We start from the raw sequence: 18,365 nt of genomic DNA on the forward strand, positions 1-18,365 counted from the left end.
TAGCCAGGCACCCCTCCACCCTCTGGACTTGGAAGTATGAAGACTTGTGTCATCAGAGACAGGCTAGCCATGTGTCCTCATGTCCCCCGCTTACACAGTTGACTGTGACTTTTTTGTCCATTGCAAATCAATGACTAAATCCATAAGCTGTTGTTCAGGGAAACTAGATCCTTCCTAGTAGTAGATTCTAACTTGGGCTCTGTTGGTAGATTAAGAGATTTTTTTTTTTTTTTTTTTTTTTTTTTTGCATAAGCACAACTCAGCAAAACGTAAGACCCAGAATTAGTTGCTTAAACCCACTAATGAAAGTATGCTAATACGGAGCTTCATTTTCCTCCCTTTGCATCTCAAAATTAAATAGAGTAATCTGCTCTATGCTATAGTTAGAGTTTTAGCTTAAGTCCGTATTTTATGCTTACCATGGTGATGAAATAGAGACTGAAATTTGGAAATACAAACTTTTTGCTGTTTTGACTGTCTCTGCGTTAACTGGCAGCCAACCAGCACCTGCTATAAATACAATTAGGGGATTTTATTTCACTAAAACCCTAGATTATTTTTTCATTTTGTTTTTGGAGCATCAACCTTCTTCTTGCCTTGATCATAATTTAATTTCACTTTAAACAGGGTTTATCCTGTGTTGGTTTTACCTAGTCAAGAAAATGGAGCTAATCAGTTTTTGTTGCTTTTTAAAACTCAATTTGTCACTGTATCTTGATTTCATGGTAGGCTTTGCATCACATCTGATTATCTCTTTGAAATTCACAATTCTAGTATTTTTCCGTCACGTTCAAAATAAAAACTTGACATGAATTATGCATTAGAATACTGCATTTTGAATATTAACCTAACATTAATTTTAAATTTGGAGCATATAACAATCATAACAAAAGCTAACCTGATTATCTATGGTAAATTATTCTTTCACATCCTTACTGACATTGTCATGCTCTTTAATTTTCTTGCTGACAATAAACAGACTCTTTGCTCTAGGCTTAGTACTTAGTGTAATAGAGTGAATGAGTGATTTGTTGTAGAGTGTTATCTATTTATTTTTATTTTTAGAGCATATTACTACATCTTTTAACAGTTTTGATCAAATGATTTTGCACAATTGACCTTTATAAATGCTTGACCTCTCTCACACACAAAATTATTCTTGTAGGATTGTGGTATCTAGGGCAACCTCACAAAAGCAGATTTCACCACCTTTCTAGGAAAGGTAAGTTAAAAAACATTTTCTTCCTCTTCTGTATGGTCTCATCCAATTTCAGTCCAAATCTGGGGCTCTGTAAGTGGCGAAGACTCCCAACTATTGATAAGATTGTCTATAACCCTCATATGATAATTAATTAAAAACAGACATAACCCTATTAGTGCCTCATCAAGAGCAAGACCATTATTCCAATCACTATGAAGAAGAGGCTTTCTGTTTTTATTTTTCCCTTTTTCTCTAATGCTAAGGAGGGGAAGAATAGAGTAGGTAGCAGGAGATTTTGTTCTTTGAAACATGGTTTGAAAAGTGAAAAAGTTTTATACCGTCTTAGTTATTAGGTACTAAAGCAGGAGAGGGGAAACTGTTAAATCTGGAGACAAAGTTTGGTTCTTTGGAATTGGTAGTCTTTCCTCTTTCAAGAGGTAAATGGTGGGTCTGCTGTAACATGCTATATGATCTTGGACAAATATGTAACTTCTCAGGACTTAATATGTTGAGGTGTATTGATTCTTATGCTCTGGGAAGATCTTGTCTAGCTTTAAAATTCTATAAAAACATAAAATTCATTCCAAAAATTGGGGAAGAAGTTGAATAAGGGGACGGGATATGGAAAACCGGGTAGCTTTGTGTTATCATGGGCCAGGTCATTGTAGTGGGTGTTACCATCTCTGAGATAATGTGAAACATCTGCACGAAACCATTTTCCAGGTTGCCATTTTTCATTGTCAATGCTAATGTTGTTATCAGCTCCCATAGGTAAGTCAGCTTCCAGATAAGGGCTATTCCAGCAGGTGTTCTATCTAGGAAGCAAATTTTTATAAACTTCCATTTTCAGATTGATGCCCAGTATACAAACTGGTATGTTTCCATAAAGGACAAAATCATGCATAGGACTTGTGATCCTACTACCTTAGCTACATGCTTGGTGTGTTGTTGACTTTAATCATTCAATAGTCAAAACATTTGTGGAGCATCCACCATGTGCCAAGAATTGTGCTAGACACTGACACAGAAATGAATGAAATCTAATTGTTCTCAGCATGGGAGTGGAGATGAACAGATAGATATGAAAATATGTAATTGTCAAAGTTACACTTTTGATCGTAGAGGTAATGAGCAAGCTGAATTTTGAAGGTGAAGAGTGTGCAAACTTGGTCTCCTTCAAATATGTTAAGATACTGCGAGGTGCTGGGAATTCTGTAGTGAATAAAGTGTGACCCTGGCCGTTAGGGTGCCTGCAGTCCAATAAGGGAGTTCCTATGAGAATAGATGTTGTCACAGGATGCAATGAGAGCATAGAAGGGAGGCCCTTAACTTAGTCCTGGAGGGGTCAAGAAAGACCATCAGATGAGCATCTCATAAATGCCTCAATATGAATAAATGTCATCTATTGTTCTTGGAACTTTGTTTTACCTTCTAAAAATTGTAATGATCATCATTGTGCTTCTAATACCTAATGACTTCATTCTTGATTTCTTAACTTGGAGGCTTCAAATCATGTAAAACAAAGTAATTCCTTATATCAGTAAATTTTTCTCTCCTATCTCCAGAGAATTGTAGAAAAAAGTATACTTATTACTATCTATTAAAGTATGTTTTCTTAATTTGGGGGGAGAAAAGAAGAGGGGAGAGACTAGAAATTTTAGGAATTCTTTTTTCTTGGTGTTTTTCACTTCACTGATTTATATATTTTCTATTTTTTTTGCTAAATTATCCATGCCCTTTACTTCACTCTTTCCCTCCTTGCCACTCATTCTAGATCTCCTATTTGGTCTTATAGCTCCCATATCTATACCCAAGGGAAGGAAGGGGACAGTGGTGACATTTTAATCATTTTGAATCCTAATACTTTTTGATAACTGCTAAAAATTTTGACATATGAAAATTTTGAATTAATGACAAAAATTGTGTTTTCAAATTATTTAAACAATTACGGTGTTGTCTTAGTTTCCAGATTTACTAATGACAAATAATTTCTAGTCATTTATTAGGATGTATTTTCTTGCTATAGATCCATTTTTGTGTAGTTCATTATAGTTCACCTTGTTATGATTTTTTGAAGATTAATACTGATGTTCAAGTAGAAAAGAGCCATTATACCTTTTCCAGTTTAAATTAGGAGACTTAGTGCTTTCTAAATACAAATGAATGTTCACCCAGTTCTCTCTCTCTGCTTCTAATCTCTTCTTTAAAAATCTCCTCTTCCTTCTTGTAGCAAAGCATTAGTATTAGAGTGTCTTTAGCTATCAAAACAGCTTAAATAATAAGAAAGACTCTGGAAAACAGTGTGAAGGTTCCTCAAAAAATTAAAAATAGATCTATCCTATGACCCAGCAATAGCACTGCTAGGAATTTACCCAAGGGATACAGGAGTGCTGATGCATAGGGGCACTTGTACCCCAATGTTTATAGCAGCACTTTCAACAATAGCCAAATTATGCAATAAGAATGAAATATGGCCCTTTGTAGCAACATGGATGGAACTGGAGAGTGTTATGCTAAGTGAAATAAGCCATACAGAGAAAGACAGATACCATATGGTTTCACTCTTATGTGGATCCTGAGAAACTTAACAGAAACACATGGGGGAGGGGAAGGAAAAAAAAAAAAGAGGTTAGAGTGGAAGAGAGCCAAAGCATAAGAGACTCTTAAAAACTGAGAACAAACTGAGGATTGATGGGGGGGTGGGAGGGAGGGGAGGGTGGGTGATGGGTATTGAGGAAGGCACCTTTTGGGATGAGCACTGGGTGTTGTATGGAAACCAATTTGACAATAAACTTCATATATTGAAAAAAAATAAATTGCAATAAAGCCTTAAAAAAAAACAATAGCCAAATTATGGAAAGAGCCTAAATGTCCATCAACCAATGAATGGATAAAGAAATTGTGGTTTATGATGTCATTCCTTGCATTTAATTTTGTGACTATTTTGCTGTTGATTCAAGTCATCTGCCTTTTACTCACTTGGAGTAAATATGCCCTGAATGATAAAAAAAAAAAAAAAGAAAGAAAGAAAGAAAGAAAGAAAGAAAGAAAGAAAGAAAGAAAGAAAGAAAGAAATTGTGGTTTATATACACAATGGAATACTACTTGGCAATGAGAAAGAATGAAATATGGTCTTTTGTAGCAACGTGGATGGAACTGGAGAGTGTGATGCTAAGTGAAATAAGCCATACAGAGAAAGACACCATATGTTTTCACTCTTATGTGGATCCTGAGAAACTTAACAGAAGACCATTTGGGAGGGGAAGGGGGAAAAAAAAGTTAGAGAGGGAAGGAGGCAAAACTGAGAATAAACTGAGGGTTGATGGGGGGTGGAGGGAGGGGAAAGTGGGTGATGGGCATTGAGAAAGGCACCTGCTGGGATGAGTACTGGGTGTTGTATAGAAACCAATTGGACAATAAATTTCATATTAAAAAGACAAAGAAAGGCATCTCACTAACAAGAACTCTAGAAAGAGAGGGAAGTTCCAGGTTGATGAAATTAGCAGCTCATAATATCATGAAGGCCCTTGGTGCCTACTGTTTCCTATCATTCAGCCTGTCATCTTGGGGTGGCTTCCTTCATGACCCCAGCTGGCTGCCAAAGTTCAAGGAGTCACATGGAGATGATGACATGCAGAGGCAGATTAAAGGAGAGTTTCCTCCCACGCTTCTCTTTTTATCACCAAGGAACATCTTTCCCAGAAAACCCCAAAGACTTCTCATATCTTCTAGGCCAGAATTACATCACGCCAAAACTAATCACTGGTAAGGGGAATAGGATTACATGATAGACTTAGGTGAATTATGTTTCATCCCAGGGGCTGGGGAGAGGGTCCTCCTCTTTAGATCATATGATGGTGGAGTTGTGGGGAGATGGGTAGACAGTCAGTGTCTCTTAAAATAATCAAGATGTAATATTCAGTGACTTGGCTCATCTGTACAAATAAGAAAAATAGAATGGCCTGACCACTTGTGTTGAGGTATAGGGGAGAAGGAAAGGGGAGAAGAGCCATAACTGGTTTTGAGGGGGAAATTAGAGTTGATTCTAATACATCCCAGGTTGTAAGGAGAACTTTTAGAGTCTCCTCTAAAGAAGCTCCAGAAAGCTGTTCACCATGAAGGGAATCCACTCATTTTTTTAGCTAAAAGGAGAGCGAAGGGCAGTTTGTTCCCAATGAAGCTTTTCATGAGACAGTCCCAGCAGCTTTTATGGAGGCTGTGGTTTAGAAATGGAGGTGGGGAGGGGGCGGAATAGACCCACTGTAGTGAGTGCAAACTACACAGGCTTTCTCAATAGGGCCAAAACCAATGCTGGCTTTTGTAACTATCTGATTAATTAATACTCACTGATGGATTTCTTGGCTCGGCTTAAGGCTCTTTGCTCAAGAGAATTGAAAAACCCCTGGGTGAAGGGCTTTTCACAACAGAGCAGTTAGACATGTTATATCTTCTCCAAATAACCTCCAAGGAGTCCTCTGGAAAAGAACTGGATATGGCATATCCTGAAGCCAGTTCTATTCTTTATTTTTTAAAGTTTATTTCTTTATTTATTTTGAGAGAGAGAGAGAGAGAGAGAGAGAGAGAGAGAGAGAGAGAGAGAGAACCCCAAACAGTTCTGTGCTGTCAGCACAGAGCCCAAGGCAGGGCTCAATTTCACAAACTGTGAGTTCATGACCTGAGCCAAGATCAAGGGTCAGATGCTTAACCGACTGAGCCACCAGGTGCCTGCCAGTTCTATTCCTGCACTGACACCAGAGATTCTCTGCAGAGCTCTTACAGTGAGCACCAGTGCTGTTTCCAGCCTTGAAACGTGCTCAAACCACTTCTACTTTTCAAAATTTATACAGATGGGGAAAGTCATTGAATTCACATAGTTATTAGAAATTTTTTATTTGGGCCATATTTGTCTCCAAACCTCCTACTCCTGAAATCTCTGTTTACTCTCTTCAGTTCCTTAAAAATAAATGGCAACTTGCATAATGTTATGGTACCAGCCTTGAAACACTGGATAGAAGTTGTCACCACAAATGATAATATAATCTAGACAGGAGCCAGGATAGCTTATTTGCCAAACTAAAATGTCTGAAATAATTCTACTCTTATTTATTTGTTCTTTGTTTATTATCTGTAGTATTAGTTATTGTTAATTTTTTATTCTTTGCTTGTTATCTGTGTGCAATACTCCTATACACTGCTCATGTGTTTGTAAACTAAATCGGTTTTGAAAAGTCTAGGGTATGGAATTCACCTATAGGTTATAAGTGATTTTCGGTTTCATTATTCCCTATAAAGACACTTTACTTTTTCTAGGAATCACTATATCTTAGCCATTTTCAGGATATAGATAAAATCGACCAGATTTTCCATTTTGCAGGAACTTCATTTTTATCCCTGTGGAAGACAGTGTTGGTGCCCTACCTATATCACCTGGGAAATTAGTGTTTCCTGTGCATGGGTCCACCTTCAACTGCTAGCGCAGGCCTCTCTCTGGCCAGTAGGGCCCCGTGCTCTGGCATGGTGGGAGAGTGGGGGAGTTAATACTCCCAGGGAGCAGCCTTAACCAGAGAATGAAGGGAGTTGATCCCTGCACCTCAGTCAGGGGACTCAGAGGTGCCTACACTGGCTTCCAAGCGTTCCTTCACAGAACTAAGCTCCAGTTGCTACAGCGGTGACTGGCTTGGTAATGCCCCTGAGCAGCTTCTCTCCCCACTCCCTCTCACTGCTTAAATGACTACTTGCACACAAACTTGTGTCTCAAGGTTTGCTTCTTGGGGACCCCAAACTAAGAGAATCCTCTAGAGCAGAGCATGGTTTAATGGTTCCTCACATTTATTTTTAAAATCTTGTTATATAAAACATATTTGGATAAAAACTGAGGATACATAGATGGGTGAGGAGGAAGGAAGAAAAGAGTGGTTTGTGAGTCTGCTAGTTTTACAGGTCTTTTAAAAAGTACTTCATTCTGGGGCGCCTGGGTGGCGCAGTCGGTTAAGCGTCCGACCTCAGCCAGGTCACGATCTCGCGGTCCGGGAGTTCGAGCCCCGCATCAGGCTCTGGGCTGATGGCTCAGAGCCTGGAGCCTGTTTCCGATTCTGTGTCTCCCTCTCTCTCTGCCCCTCCCCCGTTCATGCTCTGTCTCTCTCTGTCCCAAAAATAAATAAAAACGTTGAAAAAAAAAAAAGTACTTCATTCCACATTGCATATTGTATACTCTGGTTGTGTGTTTGTGTGGGTGTGTGTATCTAAAGAATGGTATATAGATATAGAAATTCTTGCCTAGTTTTTGTAAGTAGTTTTCTTTATAAAAAACTCACAGGCTTATTAACTTTCATAAACTATTCAAATAATTCAAATACAGACATTCCTCTACTGGGTATCGATTTTTACAGGGCAAATAGTAAAGAATGATAAATTCATTTCTTTTGCTCCTTGGAATCCAGCTAGAGTAAAGGTAATTCCACATAGTACAAAATAGTTTGCGTGTGCAAAAGTGAGTATCCTGGGATGCTAATCTATAGGTTTTGGCTTTTCTTTTCTCCTCAAAGAACAACTAAGGATCCCCACCCTACACCCAACTCTATTATAGCATTTATCATGATGTTGTTCAACTATTTTTATAGTTCTTGGCCTCTCTCATGGGAGTGAGCTCTCTTGAAGGTCAAGAGGTTTCTCTTTCTGATCTTTGTATCCCCAGCACATGGTATAGTGTTTGATATACAGAAGGCAATAAGTAAGTAGCTGGTCATGTAACAGAAGTACAGAATTTCCTATCTTAAGGTATTTGGGAGTGGCTGCTTGGGGCCTTGTATGGAGTCTGAAATTGGGCTCTCCTTCTCAGTATAGATGTCTGCAGTGGGCACCTGCACTGTATCATGATGCTATTTGAGCCCCCAAAACTCTGCTACATGCTGGTGATCAGGAGTGGAGAGGAAAAGACCAGGTGAGTCAGAGAATTCTAGCCCCGAAGAGCTGGGATCAGGAATTTACTGGTTAGAAACAAAAGCAGCTCATAGATTATGGCATATGATGGTGACCTATAAAATTATTTTGTCCTTTTCTCTGGACACAGACATTAAAATATGGTTTTTTTTTAGTTGCTGAGAGAAGAATAAACAACAAATAAAATAAAATTCCATCTGTAGTATACTCTCCACGAAATTCTGTAAGTTTTTCTTCCAGGTACTCCTTTAGTAACTTCAGTACTTGGTATTTCCATTTTTTAATCAATGTACCACTGTATTGAACCAATATCACTCTCTGCCATTATATTCTCTTATGTCACTTTACATTTTAAATGTATATATTACATTAAAAAGTATGAAATAACTTTAAAAAGGATGTTTTGTACTCTCATGATATTTCTACCCATAGAAAAGTAAGCAACACTGTGGCCTTAAATCCCTTAGAGGATGCTACATTTTAAGACTTGAATTAATAAATAAAAATTAGCCTAAGAGAGCTAGAGTTTTGGAGATTCCATTTTCATTACCCCAAAGTGTTTACAGTGATTTGTGGTAACACCTGAACATGCCTATTGCATTGGTCAGGGCTCCCAGTACAGATAAGTGCAGCCTCCTTACGTGGTTTGAGCAGAAGGGGATTTGTTCCAGAACACAGATAGCTCACATCAGCAGCAGGAGGGCTGGGGAGCAGGTTAAAGGCTAAATTTCCAGGAACATCAGCCAGAACCATGCCACTGAAGTGGCTTGCTGCCACTTCCACCAGGGCCACGCCATTTCTTATGCCACCTCTGTTAATGAAAGGGTGGCCCTGTGCCCACCCTGTTTCTTCACTCAGCTCACACCCAAAGCAAAGTCTCAGGTGAGTGCAGCTGATTGGTAGAACCTAGGTCACACCTTGGGTGCCCCAGCTCAAGCGAAATGGGAGATGTGGAGTTTTTTTGTTCGTCGGTTTTTGTGTGTTTTTATCTATCTGGGGAAGGCAGGACCCACAGTCCAGGGATCTAGTGCAATGTAGGGAGGCTGTCTAAAGATGCCGGGCAGCCTCAAATGACAGGTTTCTGCTGTAATAATGTCACGTGAAAATAACAGCAGGCAAATTGTGCAAAAGGTTTGCCCTCTACTGTTTAAAAAAAAACTGTAGCAAAAAGATGGGAAGGAAATACGCAAAAATATTTTTTAACGTTTATTTATTTATTTTTGCTGTCAGCACAGAGCCCGGTATGGGGTTCCATCCCACGGACCGTGAGATCATGACCTGAGCCAAAATCAAGAGTCGGACTCCCAACCGACTGAGCCACCCAGGCGCCCCAAAGCGTCATAACATCTTAAATGAGGAGAGCCTCAGATGTTATTTACTCCAACTTCACAGCACTCATCTCGATATGAAGTTTTTGAAAATATATGTATTTTTGCACATTCACGTACATTTATCTTTTTGTTTAATATTTGTCTTTCCCGGTAGATACAAGGGCAGGACCTATGAATCTCCAGTGCCTGCTACACTGTAGACACGTAGTAGGTGCTTACAACATGCATGCAATGCATGACTGTTAATGCTTAAATCACAAGGGAAGGGACATAGCTAGTTTTTTCCAGACTAACTGCAAAGCTTTCCACACCCACTAGCTGACTAGCCCTCACCAAGATGGTTGTGGCTACATGGGACCTTATCCCACTGCTCCTCATGCCTCACTGGGACATAGGGGATTCTAGAACTCTCTTGGGCTCATCAGCTTCCTTGCCCCTTGAGGACCTTTTTTTTTTCACTCCTACCCCTAGCTGGACACCAGAAAATGAGAGGGTGCTGCTATTTTTTCTATGCCCTGCTTTGGAAAGAGAGCACAGTTCTTCTGTTCTCATGTTCTCCTACCCATCTTGGAGTCCTGTTCCTACTCTCCTCTCTGGACCCGGCCTAGGGGAGATGAACTGTTTTCAAGGGCTCAGCTCCACCTAACTTTCTTGCCTTCCCTTCGTCTGGTCCAGAGGGTCTCTTTCTCACCTGGAGGTGGAGAGGACATTCACCCACTGGCCACATATTCCTTCAGATCTTTTCTCTAGCCTTGGTCTCTCCTGTGGAAAATCAAAAGCCAGGGATTTGAGTTATCCTCTGGTTTGTGAGATGTCCTCTTTTTCCTGAGGCAGCATATGCTGCTGATTCGATGGGGAACATGTGAAAGAATAAGAGGATATTTGGGGGGGGGGGGACAACCCTTGGTTAACATCTCAAAAATAAAATCTGCCCCATTTATATGATGAGTGGGTGAATTTTAAGGGAATGAAATTAGCTATAGTTATCCCAGATTTCCAAAGTCACCCTCCAAAGTTTGTCAGTTTGTTACTGATTCTAGAAAGAAAGAAGCATGCCACTTGGGAAAAAGAACAGAAAGTTTGTAAGTTAAGTGGGTCTGCAGGGATGCTTGTGTGTGTAGGTTTTTTTGTTGTGTTGTGTTGCGTTTTGCTGCTGTCATAAAGTTTCTCCCAAACAGTTGAAGTTCTGATAAAATAAATATCTGTCATGTTATTTAGGAGTGGGTGACAGGCTGAGAGTCACCAAGCAGGTGACAAGCTGTCCTTGTTTTGGTATGTTTCCATGCTGCCTTCGACTGATATTGATCTCATATTTTGTGATAGGTAATGAGAGTTTCCTCTGTTGGTTCAGTGACATGATTTTAGGTAAGGAAGGTAGAATGTCTCTGCGTCAGCTAGAGATGATTGTATTAGATACCACCTGTCTTAATAGCCCTACCTTCATCTGCTAAGCTGTGGGCAAATGAGATTTTATGCTTTATCATCAGGCTGCCAGACAGGACTCAGGTTAACTATATGTAAAATCTCAAGCTCTGTTGCACAATAGTTAGTGTTTATGAGGAAAAATAAGTATATTTAAGCTTTTTATAGCATTTGTTCCTTCACAGCAAGAGAATATTGCAAGTTTGTGTAAGGCTTTATGTTGTCATGCTTAACCACTGTGACTTTTACAACTGCATATTAGCCGGGCACAGTAAATTACTGGAAAGGCACTATGAAGATGTCATTGAGCTTTGCTAGCTGCGTGGTAATCTTCAGAAGTTACAGAAAAACATAACTACGGATGTCATTTCAAGCTCCTTTTACTAACGGTCTGGATGCCACTCTTAATAACATGAGGTCATTTTTAACCAAATTCTTGATGGAACTGGTCTTATAGAAAATGGTCCCATGCAAGCATTTCTCTAGAATCACTTCGTTATCAAGTAGGGGCCTGAGAAGTTGTTCATTACCTAACAACACCAAAGGGAAAGCTCCATTAGGGGAAGGGAACCGAATGTTCCAACTTTCTAAATTGCAGTCCTAGTTAAAGACACTTGTAAATGGCAAAGCAGAGCCTGTGAGGCCCCCTGTTTAGGGCCCTCCTATCTAATGCAGCCAGTGCCTGCTGGGGTTGTCTTTTAGGGGTTCACAATGGGAAGACCATGAGAAACATTTAAAATGAATAAAATGTTATAAATGATTTAAGTTTTAGGAAAACTGATTTCCCAATAATGGCCATCTTGAAATAGAAGATTCTCCTGATGAATCAGATTTTGGAGAATGGAAACTTAACAACAAGCTTTTATTGGTCAAGAAAAAAAGCCAAATGTCACCCAACATGTGATACGGATCAGTAAGATAAGGACACTTTCTAAGTTTTCCTACGTAGTGTCTCAGCTTTTAGGACAGATTGTCTAACCTAGAATTTTTTTTTTTTTTAATTTTTTTTTCAACGTTTTTTATTTATTTTTGGGACAGAGAGAGACAGAGCATGAACGGGGGAGGGGCAGAGAGAGAGGGAGACACAGCATCGGAAACAGGCTCCAGGCTCCGAGCCATCAGCCCAGAGCCTGACTCGGGGCTCGAACTCCCGGACCTTGAGATTGTGACCTGGCTGAAGTCGGACGCTTAACCGACTGCGCCACCCAGGCGCCCCTAACCTAGAATTTTTATGAAATGTTTGCCATTGAGGAATAGGAGAGGCAAAAACTGCACAAGACAGTGCTGACTGCAGTATTAAAGCTTCTAGGCCTTGCATCTGAGTGAAGAAACAGGCTCTGTCTCTGGTATTGCCTGAGGAAATGTCTTTCACAGTGAAACAACTAGGGGGGAGTCTTATTTGAATCAATGAAAAAATGTATAGTATAATCACATTTTTAAGGATGATAGGAGCTCTCATATCCATTGTGATTGGGGCTGGTACTTGGGTAAACAGAGGAAACAATTTTTAAATGCAATGACATAATGAAAATATTTACATCAATGTAAAACATATTATTGCACATTTTCTCCAGTTTTTTGATGCACAGCCAGTATCTAATGTTTTCTGATTAGAGGTCCCTTCATCTTTTTTTTTTTTTTTGCATAAACTACATCCATAGTATGTTAAGTTTTCCAGCTTTACCTTCTTTAAAACGGAATGAAAATTTAGCAGCATGAATTCAGAATACTTGATTTTTACATTTTTAAACCAACTTTTTAGCGCTATCTTGTCAATTACTTATTTAACCGCAATTCTTTTTTGTAACTTGTCACTGTGAAGTTTTTCAGTAAGCGTTTGACTTAGTGTTCCTCACAAAGATAACACTCATACTCATCCTTCATCAGTTTGTCATATTTAAGTCACAAATTTACAGTAGTAAGCACAACTGGCGTAAACAAGTTTGGGAGTAAACACAATGACTTGGTAAGCACACATCTTACCTGGAAGGGCAGGAGTTAACAGGTGTGCCAGAGAGCACCTCCTGGGCACCTACTGGGCACAGGCATTACTTGTGGCAAAAGCTGCTGTCAGCATCTGTTAGAAAGGGCTGGAGAGCTCTGCTTAATCTATGAGTTGGTTCAAGGGCCTTTAATTAAGACTGTTTCTACTATAAATACATTTTGATTAATATGCATAGGCTGTAACTCTTAAAGACTATCTTTGTAAAATGTTTTCTAGCATGGGTTTTGCAGAACTTGCCTTAATGAATAGCCAACGTTTACTTATAATCAGCAGAATCTGTCTCACATGTAATTGGTGCTCTAAAGTGCTTTTCCCTGGCAATCTGGTTTATACTCGGTACCGTAATTGGTTTGTTCATCAGACTATTTTTTTCTTAGATGGGAAGAGATAGTGTTTTGGTCCACTCCTCATTGAATTATCACAGTTGAAAATTAATAATTTGGAGATTTAATGAGCTCTTGTTCCATTTATACATGCTTGAGACCCTAAATACCTCTATCAATGTTTTTAGATTTTTTTTTCTCTTAAACACTAATAGCAATAAAGTATGCTATGCCAAGAATAGTTTGAAAAAGAAAGGATATATAGATAATGGCCCTATTGATATTAAGTTGATAGATTTGGAAAATTTTAGAGCTGAGATAGAAGCATGTGTGTTTGTGTGTGTGTGTGTGTGTGTGTGTGTGTGTGTGTAAGAGGCAGAGAAAGACAAAGTCAAAGAAAGACACAGAGAGACAGAGTGACAGATATATATAAGTGAGAGAGAGAGAGACAAAGAGAGACAGAGATAGATACCAAGATAGGAATAGAGAGAAATAGAAAAGCTGAGGAAAACAGATAAGGTGAGAGATAAAACATACACAGAGACAGATGGAAGCAGAGACACCATATGAAAGACAAAGAGAAACTGAGACATACAGAGACCAAGGAAGAGCCACCTCAGCAATGTTGCTTAAGATTAGCTCAGTCTCTGCCCAGTTTGATCAAAACTGTAGTGCCACAGGTGTGTCAGTGACCGGGCTAGGCAAGCAGGCCCCGGGACCACTAGGAGACTCAGTGTCATAACAGCCAATACCAGACCTATGATTGGGTCGTAGCCTGGGCGTTAACTAGGTGGCCCTGAACCATTTGTTCATATAAATTATTATTTTTTTAATCTAAATGTACTTAAATATTGTTTGTTTTTTTGTTTTTGTTTTTGGCTGCAGAAAAGTACTGAAGGAAATCTCTGTGGGAGAACTCAATCCAAATGAGACTGTGCAGGCCAATTTGGAGGCCCAGCTCCTTTCCAAGCTGGACCACCCAGCCATTGTCAAGTTCCATGCAAGCTTTGTGGAGCAAGATAATTTCTGCATTATCACAGAGTACTGTGAGGTGAGACTCTCCTCTTTTGGCATTCTCAATAAAAATCTGTTTCATGGTAAATGGCACTCTGTAAAGGGACATCTCATAAGTTCAATTATCAAATCACTAGCCGGTGGGTGGGGGGATGGGTTAAATAGGTGATGGGGATTAAGGATGTTGTGATGAGCACCTGGTGTTGTATGGAAGCGTTGAATCACTATATTGTATACCTGAAACTAATATTACACTGTGATGTTAACTAAGTGGAATTTTAAATAAAAACTGAAAAGAAAAGAACCCCTCAAGCTGGACTATAAAGACCCGGGATATCGCGTCTTGCAACTGAGAATTATAATCTTTAGGTAATTGACAAACTCACTTCCAATGAAGGAGTATTTGCTGCAGAAGAATGCTTCTTGGGGATGTATTTTAGGGAGAATGTCACCCAAACCTTCTACAGTGGGTCCATTGGACAGACCATTTAAATGCTATAATGGAGTCCTGCATGGAGCAGAGGTCCATCTCTTGAGTTTTGGGTTCTAGGCTTATTCCTCATTTTCCTCGATGGAAATTTGGAAATGGAAATATGGCCGATTTTCCTCATGGAAATATTTCTTCATACTTATAAATTTGTGATTAATGGCTTCAGATATTTTCAATTTTCCCTGCCACTCCATGTTCTCTGCAAGTAATAGCTGTGCATTTTACTGAGCCCCAACCAAATATGAAGCTGCTTGGAAAGGTACCAGAGAGGGAAAGTGCCAAGGTGTATCTATAATATGAATTTGTATGTTTGTTCCTGAGAGGCTAGGTAGAGGGGAGTTATAAGGGCAGGGTCAGGCAGAGAGTACGTAAAGATGATCTTGCTCAAAAAGTATCTTCCAGAACATTCTGGGAGCTAGTCTTAGGCAAATGCACTTTGGAAGAATTTGGTGCTATTTATACTTTAGAGTGAATTTAGCCAGTTCATCACCTGGGTGTTGCTGGGGCCTGAATGAAAAGATGCTGGGGAGAAAGAAGATGCTCCTTAGAATGGAAGACAGGTCTGTTTGGGTCAGAAACTTTGGACAGCCAGAGGGTGTCATGTGTTTGAGAAGCAGAAAAGAAAAGGCAAGAGGAGATGGAGCTTGGAAGGAGTAGGGATAGCAACAAAAGTCAACCTTTTCTGCTTTACACATCAGCTGGTGTATATTAACCAATATAAGTCAAAAGCCCTATTTAAATATCTGCAAGTTTGAGATATTCCAAGTGTCAGCTATTTCCCTGCAGGTCAGCCTCTTCAGCTCAGCTTTGCCAGGTGTTTCCTCATCCACTCTTCTGCTTGGAGGAAAGTAAGGGAAAAGAAGGGGCGGGGAGAGAAACAGGGAGTTTGGATGTCCGCTTCTCCTTCATCAGTGGACTATTAAGAAAAGTAAAATGATGAGTTGTGCAGAGCAGTGATAACGACCAGCTACTCGGGCATGTATGTCATGAATCCATGCAAAACTGCAGGTATTTCCATATATAGCTACAATATGATCTGTCTGCTACAGTTTAATCATTTTTCTTCCTTTAGCCCTTCAGTTAATCAACTGCTTATGACCATAGAGGTAGCTCTACTGCTGCTTTTAGCACACTGGATTTTCCAAAGATTCTTTCCTGGTCTTAACAATATTTTTCACTGTAGTCATTCCTGTGCAATAGAGCTTTCTGTGATAATGGAAATGTTCCATATTTGTGCTGTCCAATGCAATAGTCAGGAGTCACACATGACTTTCAGCCCTTGACCAAGTGTGGCCAGTGTGATTGAGGAACCAGATGTTAAATTTTATTTAATTTTAATATATTTAAATTAAATAACAAAATATGGCTACTGGCTACCATATTGGACACGTCTAGGTGATAAGCTATAACTTTCTTTCCCTGCCTTATTTTTAAAATTTTTTAACTTTAATGTAACTTTAAGCTACCATAAAAGTTATAAGAATAACACATGAACTCCCATATACTGTTTGTCCAGATTTGCCAATTGCTTTATCATTCTATTTATTCATCTATCTGTCTATCTATCTATCTATCTATCCATCTATCTATCATCTATCCATCTATCTTTCCTGAACCATTTGAGAGGGAGTTGCAGACACAATGCCTCTTTGTTCTAAATACTACTATATTTTCTAAGGCCAAGGACAGTGTCTTTTATAGCCCTGATACAATGATCAAAATTAGAAAATTAACATTGATACAATGTTAGTATGTAATCCATTGGATATCAAAATGTGATCCCAGGCCAGCAGCATCATTTTTACTTGGGCACTCCACCACAGCCATACTGAATCAGAAATTCTGGAGGTGCGGTCTGGCAATCTGTGTTTTGACAAGCCCACCAGGTGAGGCCCATCCGCAGTCCATCTTCAAATTTAGCCCATTTGTCCCAATTACGTCCTTGGAAAGGATATTTCTGTATGTTTTTTTCTCTCGCAGGATCCAGTCCAGGATCATCTGCGTTAATTTTTAAATGCTGGTGGTTTCCAAGGGTTGAGCTACTCTCCCGGGAGGGGCGTTGCCATGGTGACAGCCACAGGCAGGCAGGGGAACCACTGAGGGGTCTTCCTGGGCTCCAGGCTGCTGAGCTGTCAGACTGTCACTTATCTGACTTCTAAGGAATGACGTTTGCGGATCGCTGGTTCTTGTTGTTAACAGAGATATTTCTCATTATCAGACCCACATTTGCTCTTAACTCACACAACTCTGGCATTATCCTCTCTTTATTGAGGTAAAATCATGCTGGAAATAGCAGATGGCCAAACTTGTACCTCTTGGAAAAATGCTATCACCATTGAAATAGTTGGTCTTTTTTCTCTCCAAGTTTGCTCTTTTGTAATTTAATTTGGGACCTTGCAAGATCCAAATATATAAATGCATTTGTGAGACTGCTGGATCTACCACTCAACCCTTTGGGCACATAACATCAGATAAGAGCGTCAACAGCAAACAACTGAACTCTCACAACTTCTTGTCAAGATCTAACCAAATCTTTGACGGGGAATAGTTCCAAAACTGCCAAAATGGAAGAGTATTTCAAATATTGACGTCTTCTCTTCTCCCCCGCCCCCACCCCCACCACCCAGTGTTAAGTGGGACTACTTGCCATTTCCTGTGTGTCCTGCACAGTTTCACACCTCTTCATCTGTGCTTGGGCCATTCCTTCCAGAGTGTCCTTTCTCATAGCCCCACATCTTCGAATCCTACTCATCCTCTTAGGCCCAGCAGAAATGGTACCTCCTCTACAAAGACTTCAATAATCTCCTGGTGGAAATCCCTCCCCACCCCCACCACATAGCATTATATGTCTCCTGGCACTCAGTACATTATGCATGGTATGAACCGTCTCAGACTTTAGATGTGTGGGATTGATCTTTTTCTGATTAATTTTTGTATCATATCAGGGACCCACGTAGTGAGCCACAAAGCAATTAGCAATCAGAAATTTTTTTTTTCTGACGAATTCTTTATTACTTGCTTGCAGCTGCCTCCCACCTCATTTCTGTCAAAGACTAATGGTAAAAGATAAAGTATTGGATCCTTCTACCTGTTACATATGTCAAAAGCATTTTGTCCTACCTTATTTTGCTGGCACACCTAACAATGTACTGCACTGGAGGGCTGTGAGGTACTACCTACCCACCTGGGTGAGGACAAGGCATCCCCAGAAACCTGGGCATTAACTTAGGAGATGCAGCAGAGTATAGGTGAGTATAGCCCATGTATCTTCAGCAGAGAGAGACCATAATGCTATCAGCTGAAAGCAGGAAAGGTTGGACTTGTCTATTTTCTGCTTAGTGATATTTTTAAAATTTTATTTTTATTGATTTATTTTTTTAACGTTTATTTATTTTTGAGAGAGAGAGAGAGAGCAGGGAGGGGCAGAGAGAGAGAGGGAGACACAGAATCTGAAGCAGGCTTCACGTTCCATGCTGTCAACAGAGAGCCCAACGTGGGGCTTAAACTCATGAACCATGAGATCATGACCTGAGCCAAAGTCGGATGCTTAACCGACTGAGCCACCCAGGCACGCCTATTTTCTGCTTTGTGATATTAACATAACTAAACAGAAACTATCTTAGTGTAATGGTAGTGCTCA

General features: G+C 39.8%; 1 protein-coding gene across 3 annotated transcripts in view; it reads left to right on the forward strand.

Annotated features, from left to right (window-relative positions):
• Positions 1 to 18,365, forward strand: part of NEK11 (NIMA related kinase 11) — a 269,267-nt gene that overhangs the window by 32,264 nt on the left and 218,638 nt on the right. For all 3 annotated transcript variants that reach the window (XM_030330176.1, XM_030330179.1, XM_032594670.1), the window contains one exon: positions 14,107 to 14,272. In XM_030330176.1, coding sequence (XP_030186036.1) covers positions 14,107 to 14,272 — 166 coding nt within the window. The remainder of the gene's footprint in view (positions 1 to 14,106; positions 14,273 to 18,365) is intronic.

Source organism: Lynx canadensis, chromosome C2 (genome assembly GCF_007474595.2).
Source record: "Lynx canadensis isolate LIC74 chromosome C2, mLynCan4.pri.v2, whole genome shotgun sequence".
Classification (NCBI taxonomy): Eukaryota; Metazoa; Chordata; class Mammalia; order Carnivora; family Felidae; genus Lynx; species Lynx canadensis.